The sequence below is a fragment of the Xyrauchen texanus genome, chromosome 37 (assembly GCF_025860055.1).
Source record: "Xyrauchen texanus isolate HMW12.3.18 chromosome 37, RBS_HiC_50CHRs, whole genome shotgun sequence".
NCBI lineage: Eukaryota > Metazoa > Chordata > Actinopteri > Cypriniformes > Catostomidae > Xyrauchen > Xyrauchen texanus.
In genome coordinates this window covers 781,650-804,473 of record NC_068312.1, presented here as the reverse complement: position 1 = coordinate 804,473, position 22,824 = coordinate 781,650, and the positions used below count along the sequence as shown (strand labels likewise).

The following is a 22,824-nucleotide window of genomic DNA, read 5'->3' as shown; positions in this document are numbered from 1 at the left end:
GGCTCTGGCTGGGCCACTCTGGACATTCACAGAGTTGACCCTAAGCCTCTCTTGCGTTGTCTTGGCTGTGTGCTTGGGGTTATTGTCCTGTTGGACTGTGAAACTTCAGCCCAGTCTGAGGTGCTGAGTGCTCTGGACCAGGTTTTCATTCTGCGTTCATCTTTCCTTCAACCCTGACAAGTCCCCAAGTCACTGCCACTGATAAACACCCCCACAGCATGATGCTACCACCACCATGCTTCACCGTTTGTACGGTATTGCGCAGGTGATGAGTTGTGCCTCGTTTCCTCCAGATGTGATGCTTGGAATTTAGGCCAAACAGTTCAATCTTCGTTTCATCAGACCAGAGAATCTTGTTTCTCACAGTCTGAGAGTCCTTTAGATGCTTTTTTGTCTTGCACTGAGGAAAGGCTTCTGTCTGGCCACTCTGCCATAAAGCCCAGATCAGTGGAGTATTGCAGTGATGGTTGTCCTTAGGGCTGGGCGCTAAAACGATATCAATATTTATCGCAATAAAAAAACTCTGCGATATCGATGATAACCTTTTGAGTAATTTTCGATATTTAGCATGTGTTCTACATCTAGACATCCATGTTGCTAAAAACACTAGCAGTTTGGCTTTCTTATCGTATGTTCCCTCTGGCACGTGCTGAGTAAATGTGAGTGAGCACTTTCAATTCCTCCCTATGGAAGCCGAGCGTCAAGCTCGCGAGGAGTCAAAACGTTGGGAGTGGCTTTGTGCGGATTTCTTCCACGGAAATGCAGCCTCTGACTGTATGAAGTTGCTATTGCCCCGCTTGGCAGCCCAACACGTTCCGGATCCGGACTCCATATTGATTCCATCTTGACTGCAAGACATCATGACGATGGTTACACCCTCTCATCGTCTCTATTGAGCAGCGTGACAAAACAACAGTGCCGGTTACGTCATATCTGATCTTTCTGCGCTGTATTCTTGAATATGTTTCTCTAGTACTGAAACACTTCACTGATGCCCTGTCCCGATCCGCACATGCATCCTCTTTTTCCCACATGTGAGTAAACATGAGGTGCGTGTTTCCAGAGCGCCTTTAGACCATAACGTTTTTTCTTTCTAAATTTAGTTTTATTAATCAGCAAAAGTTTCTCTCTGGAGATACCCCTGAACCACCATACAGTATCATTCCTCAGACACAAGTGCTTCTATGCCACCATACTTGGATATCTGTAAAGAAATATGTAAAAAAAAAAATATATATATATATATATATATATATATATATATATATATATATATATATGTATTGCAGGTGGTCTCCACACGGGACGGGGTAAACTGATTAGGTTCGCTACGGAGGTGAAAGATTTAACACTAGCAAAGTTGATGTTACGTTTGCTAAACCTCCTAATGTTAGTTAGCTAGCTACCACTATCAATGCCATTATCAGCAATAATATGTTAAAACATCAACTCATAAAGGAGAGTACTCTGTTTAATCAGTCCTTGGCTGTTTCGCAATGTGCTTTCTTTTGTGTTTTTACGTTCTACGTCATCACCATCTGCTGAAGTTTGATTCCTATCCTCAAGAATCAAGTACCGAGAACGCAGGAAAGTACCCGGATGTGTCCTTGAAATCGAGGATGCATCGGATGGTGACTGCAAATTCCAATCGAAAGTGATCATCACTTTGCCCTACTCACTACACGAACAAAGCTCTTGATGCGGGCTCTCAAGAGAGCGTGGCATTAAAATTTGAATGTACCTTTCACTACAAGTCTTGTAAAAGGACCCTTTGTGAAAAAAGTATCTTTCTTTTGTTTAGAACGAGTCTTCCTAGTGGCGTCCACCTTCCTGTAGTGCACTTCAAAGACACAAAAATGCTGTTTGGAAAATGCCCCATGGGTAAGAACTCGGTACTACGGTGGCAGACGAAGTACATTTATCTTTTTGTTTTTTCCTTGAGTTTCCCGCTGTAAGCTTGCGAAAGTCTGACAGCTCGTGAGTCGTTATACTCGTCAACATTTGTTGCTTTTTTGGTAATTTTAATACAGTAATAAACATGGTGAGAATGAGGGATTACAGACTTTATTCTTTAATGTGGTGCAAATGGAACAAATCCGTGGTCCGTCTAATTAGTGACCGCTGGCATAGAGTAATGCTATGTTTATTTCAACTTCAGTATCTGCATTCTTACCTTTTGAAAACAGCTTGTTCTCCCAGTGATTCATGTATCTCTCGCTGTTTTCCTCTTTCCCCACTTTCTTGAATACAGAATACAGTGTTGATTGGTTATGTCACGAGTAAATGGTTAATCCGGTAATACTGTGTGCAGGACATTGAGCCAGACTTCAAGCAGTAACCTTTCAGATAGAGGTGGTCACTTGCGGTGGCATCCGAGCCAACGGAGCGCATCTTAAAATTTAGCGGCAATCAGATTACACAAAATAAAGATTATGATATTGTGAATATCGGATCGACCACTATGGAGTCTTTACAGTTACTGTTCTTATGCTAAAATATGATTTCTTACATTAATTGTAGGATTTTAATATAGTAGATTACATTAGGTAGGTAACATTTAAACCTAAATTATGTTCAACAAAAATATTTATCAAAATACATGGTGATTCCCTCCATTTCTCGGTTGCACTCGGTTTGATGGACGTGGATCTGCACGAGCTTTCTTGCTCAATGAAGTGTAAGAGAGACTCACGTGTAGTCAAGACAAATGGAAATGGAAATGGAAATACATGACTTTGAATTCATTATTCACATTAGAAAATATCAGTAAAATGTAAGTAATGTGCTGGAGAGAAACAATTCTCATGTGCTTTAAAAAGAACAAGCACTCTGTCAACGCTCCTGACGTGGCAACTGGCCCACATTAAAGGAATATTTCAGATTCAATACAAGTTCAGCTCAATTGACAGCATTTGTTGATTACCACAAAAATCTATTTGACTCGTTCCTCATCTTTAAAAAAAAAAGTTGTAAAGATGTTTACATTTTAAGATGTTGACTACGTCGTCATGGCAATGAAGTTGTAAAATTGTCTAACTTTACACAGGTAGTGCGGGTAGTAAGTGATTTTATCAGACTAAAATCATGTTAACACATTGTTTACATCTTGTCTATACATTTGAAACAGTATTTTAACATTTAAGGATTGACACCATTCACTTCCATTGCATTTTTTTATTTATTTTTTTAAAGAAAATGAGGGACGAGTCAAAATGTATTTTTTTGGTAATCAACATTATGCCACAAATGCTGTCGATTGAGCTTAACTTGTATTAATACCCTTAATAAAACATATTTTACATTGCATGATTTGGAATCGCAGACAGGTCCAGATATTTAACATTCTAGATATCTCACTGACATCGGCGACGTGTCTGTGCTTCTCAAGTCGCGTCTTTGATAGTTCATACATTGCGATCGTCACTCACGGGAGCGAGCTCCGATTTGCCCACGATTTCGGGCTTTTGTCGGCGATCTCCACAAAACTGTCGGCGAGTGAAAATCGGGCTTAAAATCGTGTTGTGTAAACTCGCCATTAGGTGTAGCTTCGTTGCACAAGGAAGTACCATATGTCTTGGAACTTTGGCCATACAACATCCATCTCACTGGACGAGTTAAGATTTCTCCGTGTTCCACCGAACACGCTAATGGATCTGAAGGAGACTGCCGAGCAATCTGCATCTTCATCCGTTTGCCTGCAGTAGTGAAGAAAAATGTATTTTCCTCCTCCAACCAAGTTGACTGTGCTGTTTTCTCCACCAGCCCGCCAAGAATCAGCTGCCATACCATGTCTGTTGTGTATTTGCACCATCGTGGGTGAGACCAGCACACTGAGTTTATCCATTAAAGTTGATCCTTTCATCGCGTCTCTGAGTGATAAACTAAAAGTTGCTTTCTCTCCCACGACCATGAAACAGGCTTCGGTTTTCTCTCTCTCTCGTACTAACTGCGCACACATGATCCCTCAAACATACCCGCACACACATTTGGCTGGTAGATAACTTGCTGATAAAGCTCAGCTTTGTTCCTCTTACAAGCGGAGACATGTGTTAAACAGGCAGATGCCATTAACCGGCTTCTCTCCGCCTACATTCACAACCATATTCTCTGGCCGGAAACCTTGCATGACTGTACTCCCCACGAGAGCCACGTCCACCATTTAGTGGCCTTACACGCGCGCACACACACACACATACACACACATACCTTCCCTCTCATGTATTATAGGCTTACCATATCTAATCATGTTACTGTTTAGTTTGTTGTTGGAAGTTTATTGACTGCATTTTATTGATTATTGATTGATATTACTGCATCAATAAACACTGGCTATGTTCAGACCGCAGGTAAATCTGATCTTTTCAGTACTATTAATTACAAGTGATCAAATCAGATTTGTGCATTCAGATATATGAATGGGTTTCTTTGGTAACGACGTAGGCGTACCCGCGTGACGATGCTTTCAAACAGATGCGGGAAAAATGGAATTCATCATCTCGCTCTTCAAATAAGCGCCCTGTCCAGTCACGGTGCAGAACTCCACCGTCGCACGAGAAAAACTCAGCGACGGAGGATTCTGATAAATATTGTGATGTTCCTTGCTGCAGTCACTGTTTTTTGACGACGTCATCATTGTGTGTCCCGTTAAGAGTGATGCAAAAGACCATTTGAAATCCGAATTGAGCAGCCAGAGCATCCGGACTGTATCGTCTGAAAAAATCAGAGAGAAACCACCTCCCGATGTGATTTGAATCAGATTTGAAAACATTTGATTTCATGATTTTTTTTGCTATCCAGACTATCAAAAACTCATCTGGATATGCATAAAATCAGATTTTTTGTGGAAGTAAAACGAGGCCTTTGTTCTACTTCAAGAGAAGTGTTTTGGTTTGTTTTGCATTCACCTGTGTCAAGGGCTGGCAGGGGATGTCAGTGCTCGGATTCAAGCCTTAATATTTTTCCTTTTGAATGTCAATGTTCTCCGGACATGTATAACACAAGTTTGACCAAAGTTAAACAATTTAAAGGCAATGCTACCAAATACTAACAAAGTGTATGTAAACTTCTGAGCCACTGGGAATGTGATGAAAGAAATAAAACTGAAATAAATCATTCTCTCTACTATTATTCTGACATTTCACATTCTTAAAATAAAGTAGTGATCCTAACTGACCTAAGACAGGGAATGTTTCCTATAATTAAATTTCAGGAATTGTGAAAAACTGAGTTTAAATGTGTTTGGCTAAAGTGTATGAATGAGAGGAGTATAATATGTAATCATTAAAATAATTATTAAAATAATATATGATAATCAGCTTCTAGCACCATAAACGGCACATTTTGGGATGGTGTGCCAAGTGGAAAAAGTCGTTAATAAATCACGTCTGTGACACCTGCGTTCTTTTGTGCTCTGTGCAGCTGTCTTTGAACTCAACTCAACCTTTATTTATAGAGCACATTTATAACTGGAGTTGACCCATAGTACTTTACAATACATAATTCAGTCACAACATAATAAGCATAGTATACCCTTATATAAATACTAATAAATACCTGAGTCTTTATATCCCAAATAAAAATTTATTCAAAAGCAAATGAATAAAAATGTGTTTTTAAAATGGATTTAAAAAGGCAGAGCATTGGAGCTGACCTTATATGAAGTGGAAGCTTGTTCCAGAGTTTGGGGCCTATAATAGCAAATACGCGATCGCCCTTCAATTTGTAGCGGCAACGAGGAACTTTCAGCTGAGCTAAGTGCTCTAGTAGGAGAGTAACTGACAAGAAAGTCACAGAGATATTGAGGTGTGAGGCCAGATTGAGCTTTATATACATGGAGCAGAATTTTTTAATTTATCCTGCATTTTATGGGGAGCCAGTGTTGGGATGGTAATACTGGTGTAATGTAGTACAATTTTCTAGACCCTGTAAGGAGACTAGCGGCTGCATTCTTGACCAACTGTAAACGGGACAGAGCAGTTTGAGGTATACAATGAGTTGTAGTAATCTTGCCTTGACGATATTGACGAATGAATCACAATTTCTAGATTTGATTTAGAGAGAAAGTGTTTTACTTTTGTAATTGATCTCAGATGGAAAAAGCTGCTCTTAACAACAGCACAGATCTGTCCATTTAAAAGTAGCGATGAGTCCAAGATCACTCCAAGGCTCTGGCAAAATCACAAAATCTTATCATCTGTTAAAGGCTCCTTATTCTTTTTGTGCTGCCTGTTCTTGTTTTTTTGTTGATGAGGTGTGACACTGGTACAGCCCACTCTTCCCGTGTGTGTGTGTGTGTGTGTGTGTGTGTGTGTGTGTGTGTGTGTGTGTGTGAGATACAAATTGAGTCTGCATTGACTGCCCTCTGCCGAATGCAAAAACATCAAGGCTTATTAGAAATTACGGACGGGCCAGATGGCGTTATCATTAGCATAATTGTTTTAATTATTATTATAACACATTAAATCGCCAGCGCTAGGCTCTGTACACAGCCAGAAAAATATCGGAATCGGGCTATGGACAGTTTGTTTGTTTAGCTGGCCAGAAGAGTTTGAAGCACTTTCGGCCTGCCAATCATTCTGCACGTTTGACAGTTGTCTGTCATGTGAGACATTAGTATTAGTAATAACAAGAAACTATTTATTTTGTCAAATATAAAAGCACATTAGTTTGATTGCAGGTTGTTGACAGCAACATAGCCATTCAGCAGAATAATGTATATATCAGATGGTGTCTGAAGGGTGTTGTGCTTTTCTCAGGTGACTTAAGTGATGATCAGTCAGATGAGGATGAAGAGGACCGAGAGAATGGAAATCACATCCCTCCACGTGAGTGATATCTTACACTTCTATATTATAAAATATAATTTTGCTACAGTGAGGTATGTAATGACTGTGTGGCAGTTCCAGAGTCACGCTTTGATCATGACTCAGAGGTGAGTGCCGAGGAAGAGGAGACAGAGGAAGGTGATGATGCAGTAGATGTTACGCCACAGTCTCACACTCACTCAGTCACTCCAGATGACAACTACATCCCCGAATCACCTCCCATCTCACCTGTAGAGCTGAAGAAGGAGCTGCCCAAATACCTGCCTGCTTTACAGGTAGTCATGTGCACATAAAGCTTTTCTCCAAAACTAAGTGAGCTAAAAGCATTTAAGAACTAAAAAAATGCAAAAGACTGTTCTGAACAGGAGACTGTAACATTATGCTGCATTCTAAGATACCTTCTTTTTGCCCATTTTTAGGCAGCATTGCATGCATCTTGCGTCAAGAAGGCTATCCCAGAATGCACTGTATCTCTGTGTCAATATGATCAAATATCGATATATGATATACATGATATTGTATTTATACTTCAGATCCCTGTATCAATATTTGTATTCAAGTCATGTCCAACAGTTCAATAAAGATGAAATAGGTCATCTGAATAAGTGTGCATTTAGAGTGGCGTTTCTCAGTGCAGTCAGAGGCGCGAGAGAGACTGAAACTGACACGCTGGTCCTCACTCACGCTGTAACACCAGGACCATGCAAAAATATAGATTTTCTGACTAACCGCGATCTTCATTTGCTTGTATTGATATTGATTCTTAAAATCCCAAAAGCAGTCTTCTAATCTATGCGCAGCACTTTACATGACTCGCATACTTAAAATGTCTGTAATTAGCGACTGCGTGATAACATTTCAGATTTCTCTCACCAGTTCAGTAATGAGTTCAGCATCCTTTCACTGGGTGCTGAGTGAACGTTTTGTTTTCCTTGTAATAAGTATTTAATTCTAATCTGACATTCGACTCCATTCAGGTTCAAGTTTTAGTGTGTATTTTACATACTGATGTCAGGACTTTTAATTAGGACAAATTAGGCATCTAAACCGTAAACACACACACATTTTTGACATCATATTTATTGAATACATGACAGGGCTCCAGACTAAAAAATTTAACTTTTTATTTAGTACTGCCCCTCAGAATCTACATTACAGATAATTACATCAATTATAGTATCATATAGTCATGTTGCCTTCTTGAGCATCAGTGACGAATTTGTGTAAATAGTTGTGTACAAAGCTGGATCTCATGGATTTGTTTTTGTTTTGGCTTGTTTTCTCATATAGATATGTAAAACTCCTTTCAAATAATGTACATTTACTTTATCAGCTATACTGAAGAAGACAAAAAATGTTATCCGAGAATGTTGAATATAATATTAAAAATACAAATATTTTAAAATATCTAAAAATCCATACCTGAGAAGCAACATAATGAGATATTTAGACTTGCTTTTAGAGAATAGATCTTGAATGGAAGTATATTTTGACACACTAGTGTGCTCTCTAAAGATGTATTCAATAAATCACAAGATGATATCTGATGGAAATGCATATGAACCCGACTGTTGCCAAGGGCGACTAGTTTAAATCATTGTGCAATGTTATTTTTGGTCACATTTGCGACCATTTCAGTCACAGTCTGGAGCCTTGCATGATATTTTTATTTTATTTTTTAAAACTAAAATGTGACCAAAGTGGAAATAAAACATTAACAGAGAGAGAATCTTTCATTTGCAAGCAAAATGAAAATACATACAGTAAGTGAAATAAACCAATATTTATTGAAATTAAATTGAGAGCATGTGAATCGTAAGGAAATCGAACCATGATAGCGCGATGTATCGCATTATATTGCATCTTGACATATGTATCGTGAAACGTATCAGCCCTAATGCACTGCGATGAACACCATTAAATAAATCATCCAAGAACACGGGTTAAGCGAGGCAAATGTTGACTTATAAATGTAGTTGATTTCATTCAGTAGGCAGCAAGACGGCTCCGTATGTGTCCAGACAGAGTGGTAACAGAGACTATTCAGCTGAGACGGGCCACTTCTATTAAAATGAATGGGAGAAATTGGAATGGTCAATGGATGTAGAAAGGGAAGTCGCTTTTCTTGTTGTTCTAACACTTTCTCTGACATTCGCCTTAATCAAACCACGTTGGTGGAATGACCTTCCCAACTCCATCCGTGAAGCTGACTCACTCTCTGCCTTGAAAAAATGGCTCCAGACACATCTTTTCCATGAGCACTTAACCATTCACTCGTTAAAAAATATATAAATATTCTTGTTGCACTTTAATCTGTCTTGAACACGACTGTTCTGATGCTAGTGAATCTTTGTAATGCAGCAGTTCTCGTACCACTGACTCCTTAAGATGATTCGCTTATAATGTATTCCTCTTTTGTAAGTCGCCTTGGATAAAAGTGTCTGGCAAATGTATAAATGTAAATGAAATGAAGAAATGTAAATGAAAGTCCCTCCTTGTATAAGAGCCAATCACCATCGCCTGTCTGTCAATTTGAGAACGCACATGCGCATTAGCTAAACAAGCCAAGAAAATTTATTTTTTTCTTCTTATTATTATCTGAGGTAAAGCACAATTTATGATACCACTGTTGTCAGATTTTACTGTTGATTTGAAATCTGTTCTTTGAGATTTCGGTCTTTCCCCATTCAAGTACATAGGAGCAGCACTGGGAAGTTGCTTGTGTACATAGAAAAATAGCTGCCAGAGAGCGTTCCAAAGATGGCTGCTGAGTGAACTGACTTGCTAAAAAGACGTGTGTGTGTGGTTCAGGGTTGCCGGAGTGTGGAGGAGTTCCAGTGTTTGAACCGCATTGAAGAGGGCACTTATGGAGTCGTCTACAGAGCCAAAGACAAGAAGACTGATGAAATTGTGGCCCTGAAGAGACTGAAGATGGAGAAGGAGAAGGAAGGCTTCCCCATCACCTCCCTTCGAGAGATCAACACCATCCTGAAAGCCCAGCATCCAAACATAGTCACCGTCAGGGTGAGAACACACTGTTACAGCAACACCAACTCTTTCATTCATGACATATGCAATACTGAAGTTATTTTTGATTAGTTATGCATGTAAAATAAGAATTTTTACGTTTTAATTACAGGTTAATGATATATTAATCTCATCACAAGTTATCAAATATTCTAGCCAGTAATTCAGGGCTCCGGACTGACACTAATATGGCCGCAAATGTGACAAAAAATGTATAATTGAGACAATGGTTTGAAGTCCATTGTAATCTTATTTGTCAGATGTCATCATGTGAACAATTTAATTACTATCTTATCTTTAGAGTGTGCGTAAGCGTGTCAACAAACACCGCGCAAGCCATAATGTCCTATTCATGGACCAATGACTCTTTTGAACAAGGGCCTTTTAATGAAACGGACAAATAGATTCACGAAACAGATTTTGGTAGCACACTAAACTGCATCTGGAATTGTATTTAATTTGCACTCTATGTCCCTGTGTCTGGGCCATCCCATCACAGTAAGGAAGGACCAAACACATTTTATACAGAAGTATGTTGGTTTTTAATTCTTCGGCTTCCTTCTTGCTTCTGAACAACCATCTTTCAAATCAAGCAGTTCTGTAATTTGGCTCCTTAATGTTTCATTTTAGGTGCCAATAACCTTGTAGTGATTTTAGTTTTAGTCTGGAGCGCTGTTATTACACTGCTGTGATAGGATTACATTACTGAATAATAAGGGTGTACATTTTTAGGTTGACCAGGGTTCCCTTGGATCCTTAAATCTTAAATTGAAGGTCATAAAAGTCTTAAATATCTTAAATGATACAAAAAAGGTCTTCATTTTTATTTAGAGAAGTCTTAAATTTGGGAGAGGAAAGTCAGGAATATACAACCTAATGTGAGTATCAAACTTCAAAAGAATATGATTTATTATATAAGTGCATGCGCCGCGTCCTTCAGGTGGTATTTTCTCCAAACACGCGGGGGCTTGTGAGTGTTTCCAGCTGTTGCAGAGCGCTTCGCAATCATTAGGACACATCCGAAATTGATGACAATTGATCGCTACTGATTATAGAATGTTGATTAAATATAACAATATTTACTTTGAAATGTTTATATTGAAATACGATGTAGATTATTGGAGGAGTGCACGTTTTATTTCATATGAGCAGCTGGAAGCAGTGAATGCCAACATTTCAAAATAAGAGTCCCCGCTGTATTTCAGCCTTTTAAAAGTTCCACACTATGAATCAAATCTTTTCTTTTTTTTTTGTTATTGTTATTTTTGTTGCACCATAAAGTTCATCTGGAATTGAATTACATTTGGACTCTTGTATCCTCTGTCTGGCCCTCCCCATCACAGGAAGTAAAGACTAAGAACGTTTAATATAGGCGACCGATTTTTAAAACTATTCATTCTATTCATTATCGTATCAGCAAAATCCAATATTTGTATTTATTTCTGTAATGTTACATAAATCAATTTGAATGTGATATAAATGTGTTAAACATGCATATATTCTACCCTGTTTTACTGATAAGTAATGTCATAGTCATGTTAAATGTGTTCTCCTGCCTGTTTAACAGTCTGTGATACATGATTTACTTTGGGATGGGAATACGGTATTAATTTGATTTCTTCAGGTTTTGAAGATGATTTTAAAAACTCTGCAGCAACCCTGATTTAAATATATATCATATTAAAAATGGTTAGCTACTTTAACAAATTGCAATTAAATGAAGTTTAAGCATTTTAAATCATTGACCATCACAAGTGATTACCGTAGGTCATATTTCAAGATCAACACAGTTGTATTGGTAGGATTCTTAATCAATGCATCAATATAACTAATACATCTTTACACCTCTAAAATCTGATATTAATGCTGATAGCCTTGATCATTGAATACTTTCAAAAGGTTCAAAGTAATGAGAGCACATTCAAATTTGAACTGTAAATCTGTCAATTTTAATCAAATGTTTGAACTGTTGGTGTAGGAGATTGTTGTTGGCAGTAATATGGATAAAATCTACATTGTGATGAATTATGTGGAGCATGATCTGAAGAGTCTGATGGAGACCATGAAACAGCCCTTCCTGCCTGGTATGAACATGTCTTCTCTAATCCACATGACATTTACCATGTTCTAATAACTATAATCAATGAATGAGTGTAGCTGTCCATGAGGAGAATGTTTGATTTCCTCTGCAGGTGAGGTGAAGACGTTGATGATTCAGCTTTTGAGGGGTGTCCGTCATCTCCATGACAACTGGATCCTTCATCGTGACCTCAAGACCTCCAACCTTCTGTTGAGTCACAAAGGCATTTTAAAGGTCATAACCCATAAAATAGGCTCCAAACATTGGTTCAATTCATTTATTCTAGATCAGTGGTTCCCAACCTGGGAGAATTGTCTGCCCGCCCCAGACTCTAAGCTCATGCGGGTTCCCACATTCATTGATTCAGTCACAATAAACTCTTCTAAAACAGATGTAAGGTTTACATTGGATTAGATAGCTAGTAGCTAGGGATGGGCATGTGTAACGTTACTTGATTTGGACATCAGTATTCATTAAATGTATAGAGTAATCGCATTCTTGTTTTCTCAAGAACTAGCACAGTTAATTCAATCAAGAAATAAACAGTGGTCCATAGCTAGGAGGACCAGGAGTGATGTAGATTGGCAACTCTTCAGAACTTTAAGAAATAAATGTACCTCAGCCATTCGGATCTCTAAATCAAATTATTATCTTACCTCAATTAATGATAATTTTAATAATCCATCTAAATTCTGGAAAACAATCAAAGTATTGCAGAATAAAAAAGCTTCAGACTTTCCACAACAATTGAAAATTGGAAATGTAACTATCACAGATAAAAACGACATATTAAATGCTTTTAACGATCATTTTGAGAAGGTAGGTCATTTATTTGATCAGCAGCTTCCATCATCTCAGTGGATCGTTCTAAATGTTTATCGTTATCTAGTACATCCTCATCCTTTGCTTTCTCATTTAACTTTGAAGCATTTCAAGTTCAAGACGTTCTGCAATTGCTAACTTCAATAGACCCAAAAAAGGCGCCTGGACCTGATGGTCTGGATCCCTTTTTGTTAAAGGTGGCTGCTCCGGTTATAGCTGATCCTATTACTCATATTTTTAACATGACATTATGTTTTAACCAGGTTCCAACTATTTGGAAGCAAGCTTATATTATACCCCAATTCAAAGCTGGTGATAGATACGACATTTATTTTATTTATTTATTTATTTCAGGTTTATTTAACAGGGACAATGCACACTAATGATACATAATTAAATGTACAGTGTGCCAGAATTAGCCAATAGGCTATTTTACATCTGCTGTCCCTGGACAGATCTTGATATGTCACACCTTAAAAAAAAAAAACAATATGGCTGGGACAATAATTAACAACAAAGGTTTCACCTATCTAAACACAAAAGAACACAATGAGCCAGCCAACCACATTGGCATAGCACAAGAGGCACAAACAAACAAACAAAAAGGCAGGACAAGGAAGACAGTGCAGCAGCAAGATTTCATGTCAAGTGTAATGTAAACAGTCCTGACTATCTATTAACCATTTCTTTAAGTTATGTTTAAAAGAAGCGTACGATTTAAAATTCCTAATTTGAATGGGAATATGATTCCATTCACGAGCAGCCCTTACTGAAAAAGCTGTTTGACCAAGCGCTTGAACAATTTCAGACCTATCTCCAATCTAATGACTCCAAAAAATTTTGGAGTCATTAGTTGCTACCCAACTTAAATCATACTTGCACTCGCATAACATTTTGAATGATATGCAATCTGGGTTCCGGTCAGGGCATAGTACAATAACTGCCATGTTAAAAGTCATGGATGACCTCAAAGAGGCTATAGATAAAAATCGTATTTGTGTTTCGCTGTTCATAGACCTCACAAAGGCTTTTGATACTGTGAACTATCCATTGCTTGTTAACACCTTGCTGAGATCTGGCATTGGATGTAATGCGGTCAAATGGTTTCATAGCTATTTGTCCAATCGTTCACAAATGGTTAAAAATGGAAATGAATTGTCAAACCCAGTCCTTGTTACGAAGGGTGTTCCACAAGGTTCAGTCTTGGGACCGTTACTTTTCCTAATTTATGTCAATAAGTGATCATTTTAAATTTTGTAAGTATCATATGTATGCAGGTGATACAGTTCTGTACTCCTGTGCCCCCACAGCTGAGTTGGCCTTTGCAAATGTGCAAGCAGATTTTGCCATACTGCAACATGCGCTAATAGATTTGAAGCTGCTGTTAAACCCACATAAAACTAAAGTTATGGTTTTTAATATGGGGAGATTAAAGTTGCCACCTCTCTCCATTGCTTCCCTGGATGGAGTCAGTATCCAGTTTGTAGATAATTATAAATATCTGGGAATTTGGATGGACAAAAAACTTAATTTTAAATACCATATTGATTATCTTGCAAAGAAATTAAAATTCACATTGGGTTTTCTGTATAGGCTAAAGTCCTGTTTCTCCTTGGCTTCACGAAAACACTTAGTTGCTGGCCTGTTTTTGTCACAGATAGACTATGGGGATACAATCTATAGGTTTGCCTCTCTGTCCACTTTGTCCAAATTGGACCACCTTTATCATTCAGCTCTTAGATATGTCACTAATTCTAGTTTTAGGACACATCATTGTATATTGTATAGTTTGGTAGGATGGTCATCTCTTCATCTGCGAAGGCTTGAACACTGGTATATTTTAATTTATAAGGTCATTTTAGGAAAACTTCCAAATTATTTAAATAGGAAATTTTTATTATATCGAAGTTGTCATAATCTCAGGTCACAGAATTGGCTACAGTTCAAAGTGCCTGCTATCAGAACAGAGGCTGGAAAGCTAAGCTTGTTCCATTATGGCCCGTGGTCTTGGAATAATGTACAGACTAAACTCAAACTACAATCACTCATCTCTCTAAAGGATTTTAAACATAGAATAAAGGAGGTAGTTACTGCAAATTGCAGCTGCTTTGCTAATTCTATCACCACTTAACTCCTTACTGAAATGATGTTATGTTATCAAATAATGTTATTTACGTGAACAGTACCATGTAGGGTATTATGAAATACCTATATGTTTGTGTTGTTATGCTGTGTTTTGGTGTTGTATAACATCGTGTCGTGGTGACTTGTTTTTCTGTGTTTGCTGTTGTCTAATGATGATGTTGCGTTTGGTTCCTTGTTGCTTGCTATTTGTTTAATCCTGCTATCTAACCCTGTCTTGACTAGGTCCCACTTGTAAAAGAGGTTTTAACCTCAATGTGATTTTCCTAGTTAAATAAAGGTTAAGAAGAAGAAGATTCGTAAATTGAGTACATTTTGAGTGAAGCTTGTGGTTTCTGTCGTATTTTTCTGTCACGCTGGTTGTTGCAGAGGTAGTAAACTGCTGTGGCCCTTCTGTTCCGCCACAGTGTGGATCACTTCACTGGCTGTGTCTCGCTGCCTTGAAACCAGGCTGCACATGAAACACAAGAGTATGAACGAGAGTACTTATGTTAAATTTACACAAAATGTCTATCCCTACTAGTAGCCGAGATAAATTAGCTAAATTTAGATGACGCTCAATGCTTACCTGATAAAGATCAAATTAGACAACTCATCATCCGTTTTAAAGGATTTCTGGGCTTTAAACTGTCTTCATCCTACGAAGACATCTCCAATATTTATGCTTGTTTTACTACGCCTCTGGTCATGATGGTTTTTAGATGGATGGTGAGCCTTTTTATGTCGGGTGGAATCTGTTATCTCTGATCCAGTTTGTTTGCTGGCTTCAGCAAACAGTGTCGTTTACCTGCAAACTTGTTCAAATCTGGCAACCTGGCAGTGTGGAAACATCATTGGTGAGTGGGCAGTGGGCGGGATCACACAGGCCAAAACATATACAGACATTCTGTCCCGGAATGGAAACTTCAAAGTAGAATATACTGGCTGTAGCACTGCTATCAGAGAGGCCAGTATTTCAACTTGGCATGTTTCCTAATTCTCTAATGATATATTATGGTAATTGTATGATTTAGTACATATAACTCCTTTAACTGTAGTAAAACATCTTGAACATCACTCTACCATCTAGAACCTCATTGCACAAATACAAGAGGATGAAACGCACCCAACATATTCTGCTTCTTATGGAGGCGCTGGCTGGCACGTGTCCAAATAAGTGCTTGCAAGTTTCTTTTTCTTGTGTCTTAAAAATTCTTGGATTTCTGCTACATCATAACCACACACTGCAAGAGTGCATAAACTCTTAAAACTGCATACCTTGTTGACATGTTAACAGTGGTGGCAGTGGTGGCTCAGCGGTTAAGTCTCTGGGTTACTGATCAGAACGTCATGGGTTCAAGCCCCAACACCACCAAGACACCACTGTTGGGCCCTTGAGCAAGGCCCTTGAACCTATCTGCTCCAGGGGCGCCGTATCATGGCTGACCCTGCACTCTGACCCCAGCTTAGCTTAGCTTAGCTGGGATATGTGAAAAATAAATAATTTCACCATGTATATGCAGAAATGTATGTATAATGTGTGACAATTGATCAATTAAATAAAAATTTAATTAAAAAAATTAAATTAAATGTGTCATCCACTACAGTCATCGTCATCATTTGTGTTATTTTTGCATTCTTATGGCCTTGGGTAGTGTTCTCTCTCACGAGCGCATAGATTCATGGGGATGGAGAGAGAAAACATACTGCTTCGCTTAATGTTGCTGACACTGTTAGGCTTTCCTATACTTATCTGTTCTGCCACAAAGCATGGATAGCGAAGTGATCGCACAGAGTATATACTGTATATACAGGTGTATTCATGATATCTAATTCAACAGTACTGAATATGTGTAGCTTGTATTCAGTGCCAGTTCCTCACGGTTTCCACTGTTGTCTTTTCCATAATATTCACTAGCTCCTCCCTCTGAACATCTCCAGAATCACCCTCAAAAGTCTTTCTGTTGAGACTTGAGTGTGATTCTGGAGATTTTCAGAGGGAGGAGCTAGTGAATATTATGGTATAAAGCTGTAACAACAAAATGTGGAAAAAATGAAGCGCTGTGAATACTTTCTGGATGCAACTGTATATTTAAATATAGTCAAAATAGCTCCGTGTCGCAGAACATCACTACATGTCACATGAACTATGAGAAAATTGCTACATTTGGTGACAAATTCCCCAAATTGGCAACACTGGGTATAGCTGCAGGCTGCAGATCTCTAAATGGGGACAGGATCTCCAAAAGAGTGCGGGGTTACTCCAGAAGAGGGCATCACTGGGGCAGACGTTCATATATGTAGGGGGGCCTCAAGGACAAAAGGTTGAGAACCACTGTTCTACACTATATGGCCAAAAGTGTGTGTACACCTGAACGTACATATGTGCTTGTTGAATGGTATTAAAGGCTTTCTTTTGAAAGGCAAAATCAAAAGAAAAATAAAGTAAACTTTGTATTTTGCATCAAGAAAATTAAATGTTGACTATTTTTACAACCAATAAAGTTTTTTTTATTGTGACATTATAAGTTCTAATAATTACAACAATAACTTATTTCATTATTATAAATTCAAATGTGTGTTGTTTTGTAGATTGGAGATTTTGGCTTGGCCAGAGAGTATGGATCTCCGCTCAAGCCCTACACACCTGTAGTGGTCACACTCTGGTACCGCTCACCTGACCTGCTGCTGGGGGCAAAGGTCAGTGCAATACATCAATAAACACAACATTTACAAGAGACAGCCGGTGTTACCTCAAACTAATTAAAATAATAAATAATCGTTGTTTTTAGTTTGGAGAAAATGAACAGGAACTTGATTTCCGAAACCCTATTGTTTGCCCTTTACAAAGAAAGATACATTTGTTTTGAACAAACCTTTCAAGATAGACCTACCATGACCTACCTGAAGTTCCTAGTGATGATATATGCTTCTTTCTCACAAATCAATGTGATTTCAGCATTTCTTTTTTTAAATCCACCTATCGGAAAAAGGTCACAGCAAAAGAGTTCAGCAATGGGAAGGTTTTTATACGAATTCTCATTATAATTATTATTATTACTTTAATGATTAGTCATCATTATCGACAATGTCGACAATAAAACGTAACATGAGTTCACATTAAACTCTAATGATGACTCGTGAGAGCAACAAGAATTATACAGATCACAGTCCAGATGCACTCTAAATTTCCAAACAGCTTCAGGTGATGTAGATCACAAAGTATGAGGGAATTATAATGCAAAAATATTAAATAAGTAAATACAGAAGCACTCTCATTGTGGAATAAATGGAGCTGGAGCTCTTTAAAGGAAATACCTCGACGTTACATCTTTAATGCGGTTATATTTAATGCGTTACATCTTTATTGCAGTAATATTTAATGTGTTACATCTTTAATGCGGTTATATTTAATGCGTTACATCTTTATTGCAGTAATATTTAATGTGTTACATCTTTAATGCGGTTATATTTAATGCGTTACTACATCTTTAATGCGGTTATATTTAATGCGTTACATCTTTATTGCAGTAATATTTAATGTGTTACATCTTTAATGCGGTTATATTTAATGCGTTACTACATCTTTAATGCGGTTATATTTAATGCGTTACATCTTTATTGCAGTAATATTTAATGTGTTACATCTTTAATGCGGTTATATTTAATGCGTTACTACATCTTTAATGCGGTTATATTTAATGCGTTACATCTTTATTGCAGTAATATTTAATGTGTTACATCTTTAATGCGGTTATATTTAATGCGTTACTACATCTTTATTGCAGTAATATTTAATGCGTTACATCTTTAATGCAGTTATATTTAATGTGTTACATCTTTAATGCGGTTATATTTAATGTGTTACATCTTTAATGCGGTTATATTTAATGCGTTACATCTTTTTACATCTTTAATGTGGTTATGTTTAATGCGTTACATCTTTAATGCGGTTATATTTACTGCGTTACATCTTTAATGCGGTTATATTTAATGCGTTACATCTTTATTGCAGTAATATTTAATGTGTTACATCTATAATGCAGTTATATTTAATGCATTACTACATCTTTAATGCGGTTATATTTAATGCGTTACATCTTTAATGCGGTTATATTTACTGCGTTACATCTTTTTACATCTTTAATGCGGTTATGTTTAATGCGTTACATCTTTAATGCGGTTATATTTACTGCGTTACATCTTTAATGCGGTTATATTTAATGCGTTACATCTTTATTGCAGTAATATTTAATGTGTTACATCTTTAATGCAGTTATATTTAATGCGTTACGACATCTTTAATGCGGTTATATTTAATGCGTTACATCTTTATTGCAGTAATATTTAATGTGTTACATCTTTAATGCGGTTATATTTAATGCGTTACTACATCTTTAATGCGGTTATATTTAATGCGTTACATCTTTATTGCAGTAATATTTAATGTGTTACATCTTTAATGCGGTTATATTTAATGCGTTACTACATCTTTATTGCAGTAATATTTAATGCGTTACATCTTTAATGCAGTTATATTTAATGTGTTACATCTTTAATGCGGTTATATTTAATGCGTTACTACATCTTTATTGCAGTAATATTTAATGCGTTACATCTTTAATGCAGTAATATTTAATGTGTTACATCTTTAATGCGGTTATATTTAATGCGTTACTACATCTTTATTGCAGTAATATTTAATGCGTTACATCTTTAATGCAGTTATATTTAATGTGTTACATCTTTAATGCGGTTATATTTAATGCGTTACATCTTTAATGTGTTACATCTTTAATGCGGTTATATTTAATGCGTTACATCTTTATTGCAGTAATATTTAATGTGTTACATCTTTAATGCGGTTATATTTAATGCGTTACTACATCTTTAATGCGGTTATATTTAATGCGTTACATCTTTATTGCAGTAATATTTAATGTGTTACATCTTTAATGCGGTTATATTTAATGCGTTACTACATCTTTATTGCAGTAATATTTAATGCGTTACATCTTTAATGCAGTTATATTTAATGTGTTACATCTTTAATGCGGTTATATTTAATGCGTTACTACATCTTTATTGCAGTAATATTTAATGCGTTACATCTTTAATGCAGTTATATTTAATGTGTTACATCTTTAATGCGGTTATATTTAATGTGTTACATCTTTAATGCGGTTATATTTACTGCGTTACATCTTTAATGCGGTTATATTTAATGCGTTACATCTTTTTACATCTTTAATGCGGTTATGTTTAATGCGTTACATCTTTAATGCGGTTATATTTACCGCGTTACATCTTTAATGCGGTTATATTTAATGCGTTACATCTTTTTACATCTTTAATGCGGTTCTGTTTAATGCGTTACATCTTTTTACATCTTTAATGCGGTTATGTTTAATGCGTTACATCTTTAATGCGGTTATATTTACTGCGTTACATCTTTAATGCGGTTATATTTAATGTGTTACATCTTTTTACATCTTTAATGCGGTTCTGTTTAATGCGTTACATCTTTTTACATCTTTAATGCGGTTATGTTTAATGCGTTACATCTTTAATGCGGTTATATTTACTGCGTTACATCTTTAATCGCGGTTATATTTAATGCGTTACATCTTTTTACATCTTTAATGCGGTTCTGTTTAATGCGTTACATCTTTTTACATCTTTAATGCGGTTATGTTTAATGCGTTACATCTTTAATGCGGTTATATTTACTGCGTTACATCTTTAATGCGGTTATATTTAATGCGTTACATCTTTTTACATATTTAATGCGGTTATATTTACTGCGTTACATCTTTAATGCGGTTATATTTAATGCGTTACATCTTTTTACATCTTTAATGCGGTTATGTTTAATGCGTTACATCTTTAATGCAGTTATGTTTAATGCATTACATCTTTAATGAGCGCCTCTTCTATGAGTTGTGTGAATGTCCCAATCTAAATAGGAGAGATTGAAACTGCATCGGCTGATGCACACTCTGTCACGGGACGCTCATCCCTCAAGCGCACACGATTAATGCAGCTAGATTATAACATGATGACTATCGACATATTAAATCACAATATACTGTATATGTCACTATTTTTTTTATTATCATGAAGAACATTGTCAATATGCAGCTTTATTAATAAGAGAGAGTTTGTTTTTTTGTGAGTTAAAGATGGATTGATGGCTTGTTTTCTAATATAAATATCTAAAACTCCTTAAAAACAACATACATTTACTGTAGCAGCTATACTGCAGGAGGAAAAAATTGTTTCCTGAGAATGTTGAATATAATATTAAAAATACAAATATTTTAAAATATCTAAAGCTTTTAATGGAAAACAAGACAAAAACACTTGATAATAATAGTATTTTTGCAGTGAATTTCTTTACTTAATACATTTTAATTCAGTGAATGTCATTTAGAGACATTTTTAAAAGATGATTTTGTCCTCTATTGTTAGTAAGCACATTTAATACAACCTTATAAATTGGACACAAGCTGAATAATCCGTTAAGAGCTAATGATTAATCATTTACATTTATTCATTTGCCAGACACTTTTATCCAAAGCGACTTACAAAAGAGGAATACATTATAAGCGAATCATCTTAAGGAGTCAGTGGTACGAGAAGTGCTGCATTACAAAGATTCACTAGCATCAGAACAGTCGTGTTCAAAACAGATTAAAGTGCAACAAAAACGTTTTGTTCTGCGTTATGTTTGAGAGTCAACCAATAAATATGTTAATCTAAATTATAATGAAGAAATATAACTTTATTTTCATGTGGGCTTATAAAGAACAGTGCCTTTTGAAAAGCGTGTTTGCTCAAAGCTTAAAAGCAGAATAATTCACGGTGTCTCATGGGAGGAGTAGTTCGTTCACTAATAGAAGAATAAGTACAGTCTATTACTTTTTCTGATTTTCAACTATTTTGGTTTTTTCCTTAAATCAAAGTTTATGTTGTGATTCATCTCTGAGCCGGTTGCTTTGATTCATGGCTTTAGTACAACTCTTTATTGATTATTGAAATACATATGGAGAAAAATTGTGCAAAAATGTTTTTGGGCTGCTGTAGAAGTTGGCGAACACTTTTGTGCTTTATTGCCATTGTTACGTCCTAGCATCTAGTTAAAATCAGATATTTTGCAACCATGTCATCTTGTTGAAATCACATGCACATAATCTCATTTCTTTGGCAGGAATACTCTACAGCTGTGGACATGTGGTCGGTGGGTTGTATTTTTGGAGAACTCCTCACCCAGAAACCTTTATTCCCTGGCAAATCTGAGATCGACCAAATTAACAAAATATTCAAGGTATGAATTTCAAATCAATTGTATTTTCATATAAATATGATTACAATGAACAAAGTGGAAGCCTTTGTGAATGTGTGTTATATGGTAATGAGGATGTTGAATCTGTAATATGTAATGATTGTAGGACTTGGGCTCTCCCAGTGAGAAGATCTGGCCAGGTTACAATGAGCTTCCTGCAATTAAGAAGATGACCTTTACTGAATACCCCTATAACAACTTGCGCAAGCGCTTTGGAGCACTTCTTTCCGACCAGGGCTTTGACCTCATGAACAAGTAAGAGCTCACACACAACATGCAAACACACACACCATATTTAATCACAATTTTTTGTACCCTTATTTGTTTATTTGTTAAGTAGTCATGTAATAGGATGGATAATGTAAAGGGCTTGGCAATATTTTGAGATAACGACCATCTGACATCTGTGCATTATGCCAGTAATAATATAAAGTCAGCCGGTTGTTGCCCAATACTTTATTGCACAATAAGCCTCAACAGGCTGATCAGGACTGTGTGTGAATCAGAGACTCTTATATCACACTGAAAGGAGTTTCTTTTGCGATAACAACCGACTGACTGTATACTATCCTGCTTATTACTCTGCTAATAACCAAATTAAATAT

The 22,824-nt window shown here is 36.6% G+C and overlaps 1 protein-coding gene across 3 annotated transcripts in view; it reads left to right on the top strand.

The window, feature by feature from the left end:
- LOC127630623 (cyclin-dependent kinase 11B-like) overlaps nt 1-22,824 on the top strand; it is a 61,768-nt gene that overhangs the window by 28,146 nt on the left and 10,798 nt on the right. For all 3 annotated transcript variants that reach the window (XM_052108244.1, XM_052108243.1, XM_052108245.1), the window contains 8 exons: nt 6,756-6,824; nt 6,900-7,099; nt 9,636-9,848; nt 11,830-11,935; nt 12,044-12,165; nt 17,467-17,574; nt 22,085-22,201; nt 22,326-22,474. In XM_052108244.1, the coding sequence (XP_051964204.1) occupies nt 6,756-6,824; nt 6,900-7,099; nt 9,636-9,848; nt 11,830-11,935; nt 12,044-12,165; nt 17,467-17,574; nt 22,085-22,201; nt 22,326-22,474 (1,084 nt within the window). The remainder of the gene's footprint in view (nt 1-6,755; nt 6,825-6,899; nt 7,100-9,635; nt 9,849-11,829; nt 11,936-12,043; nt 12,166-17,466; nt 17,575-22,084; nt 22,202-22,325; nt 22,475-22,824) is intronic.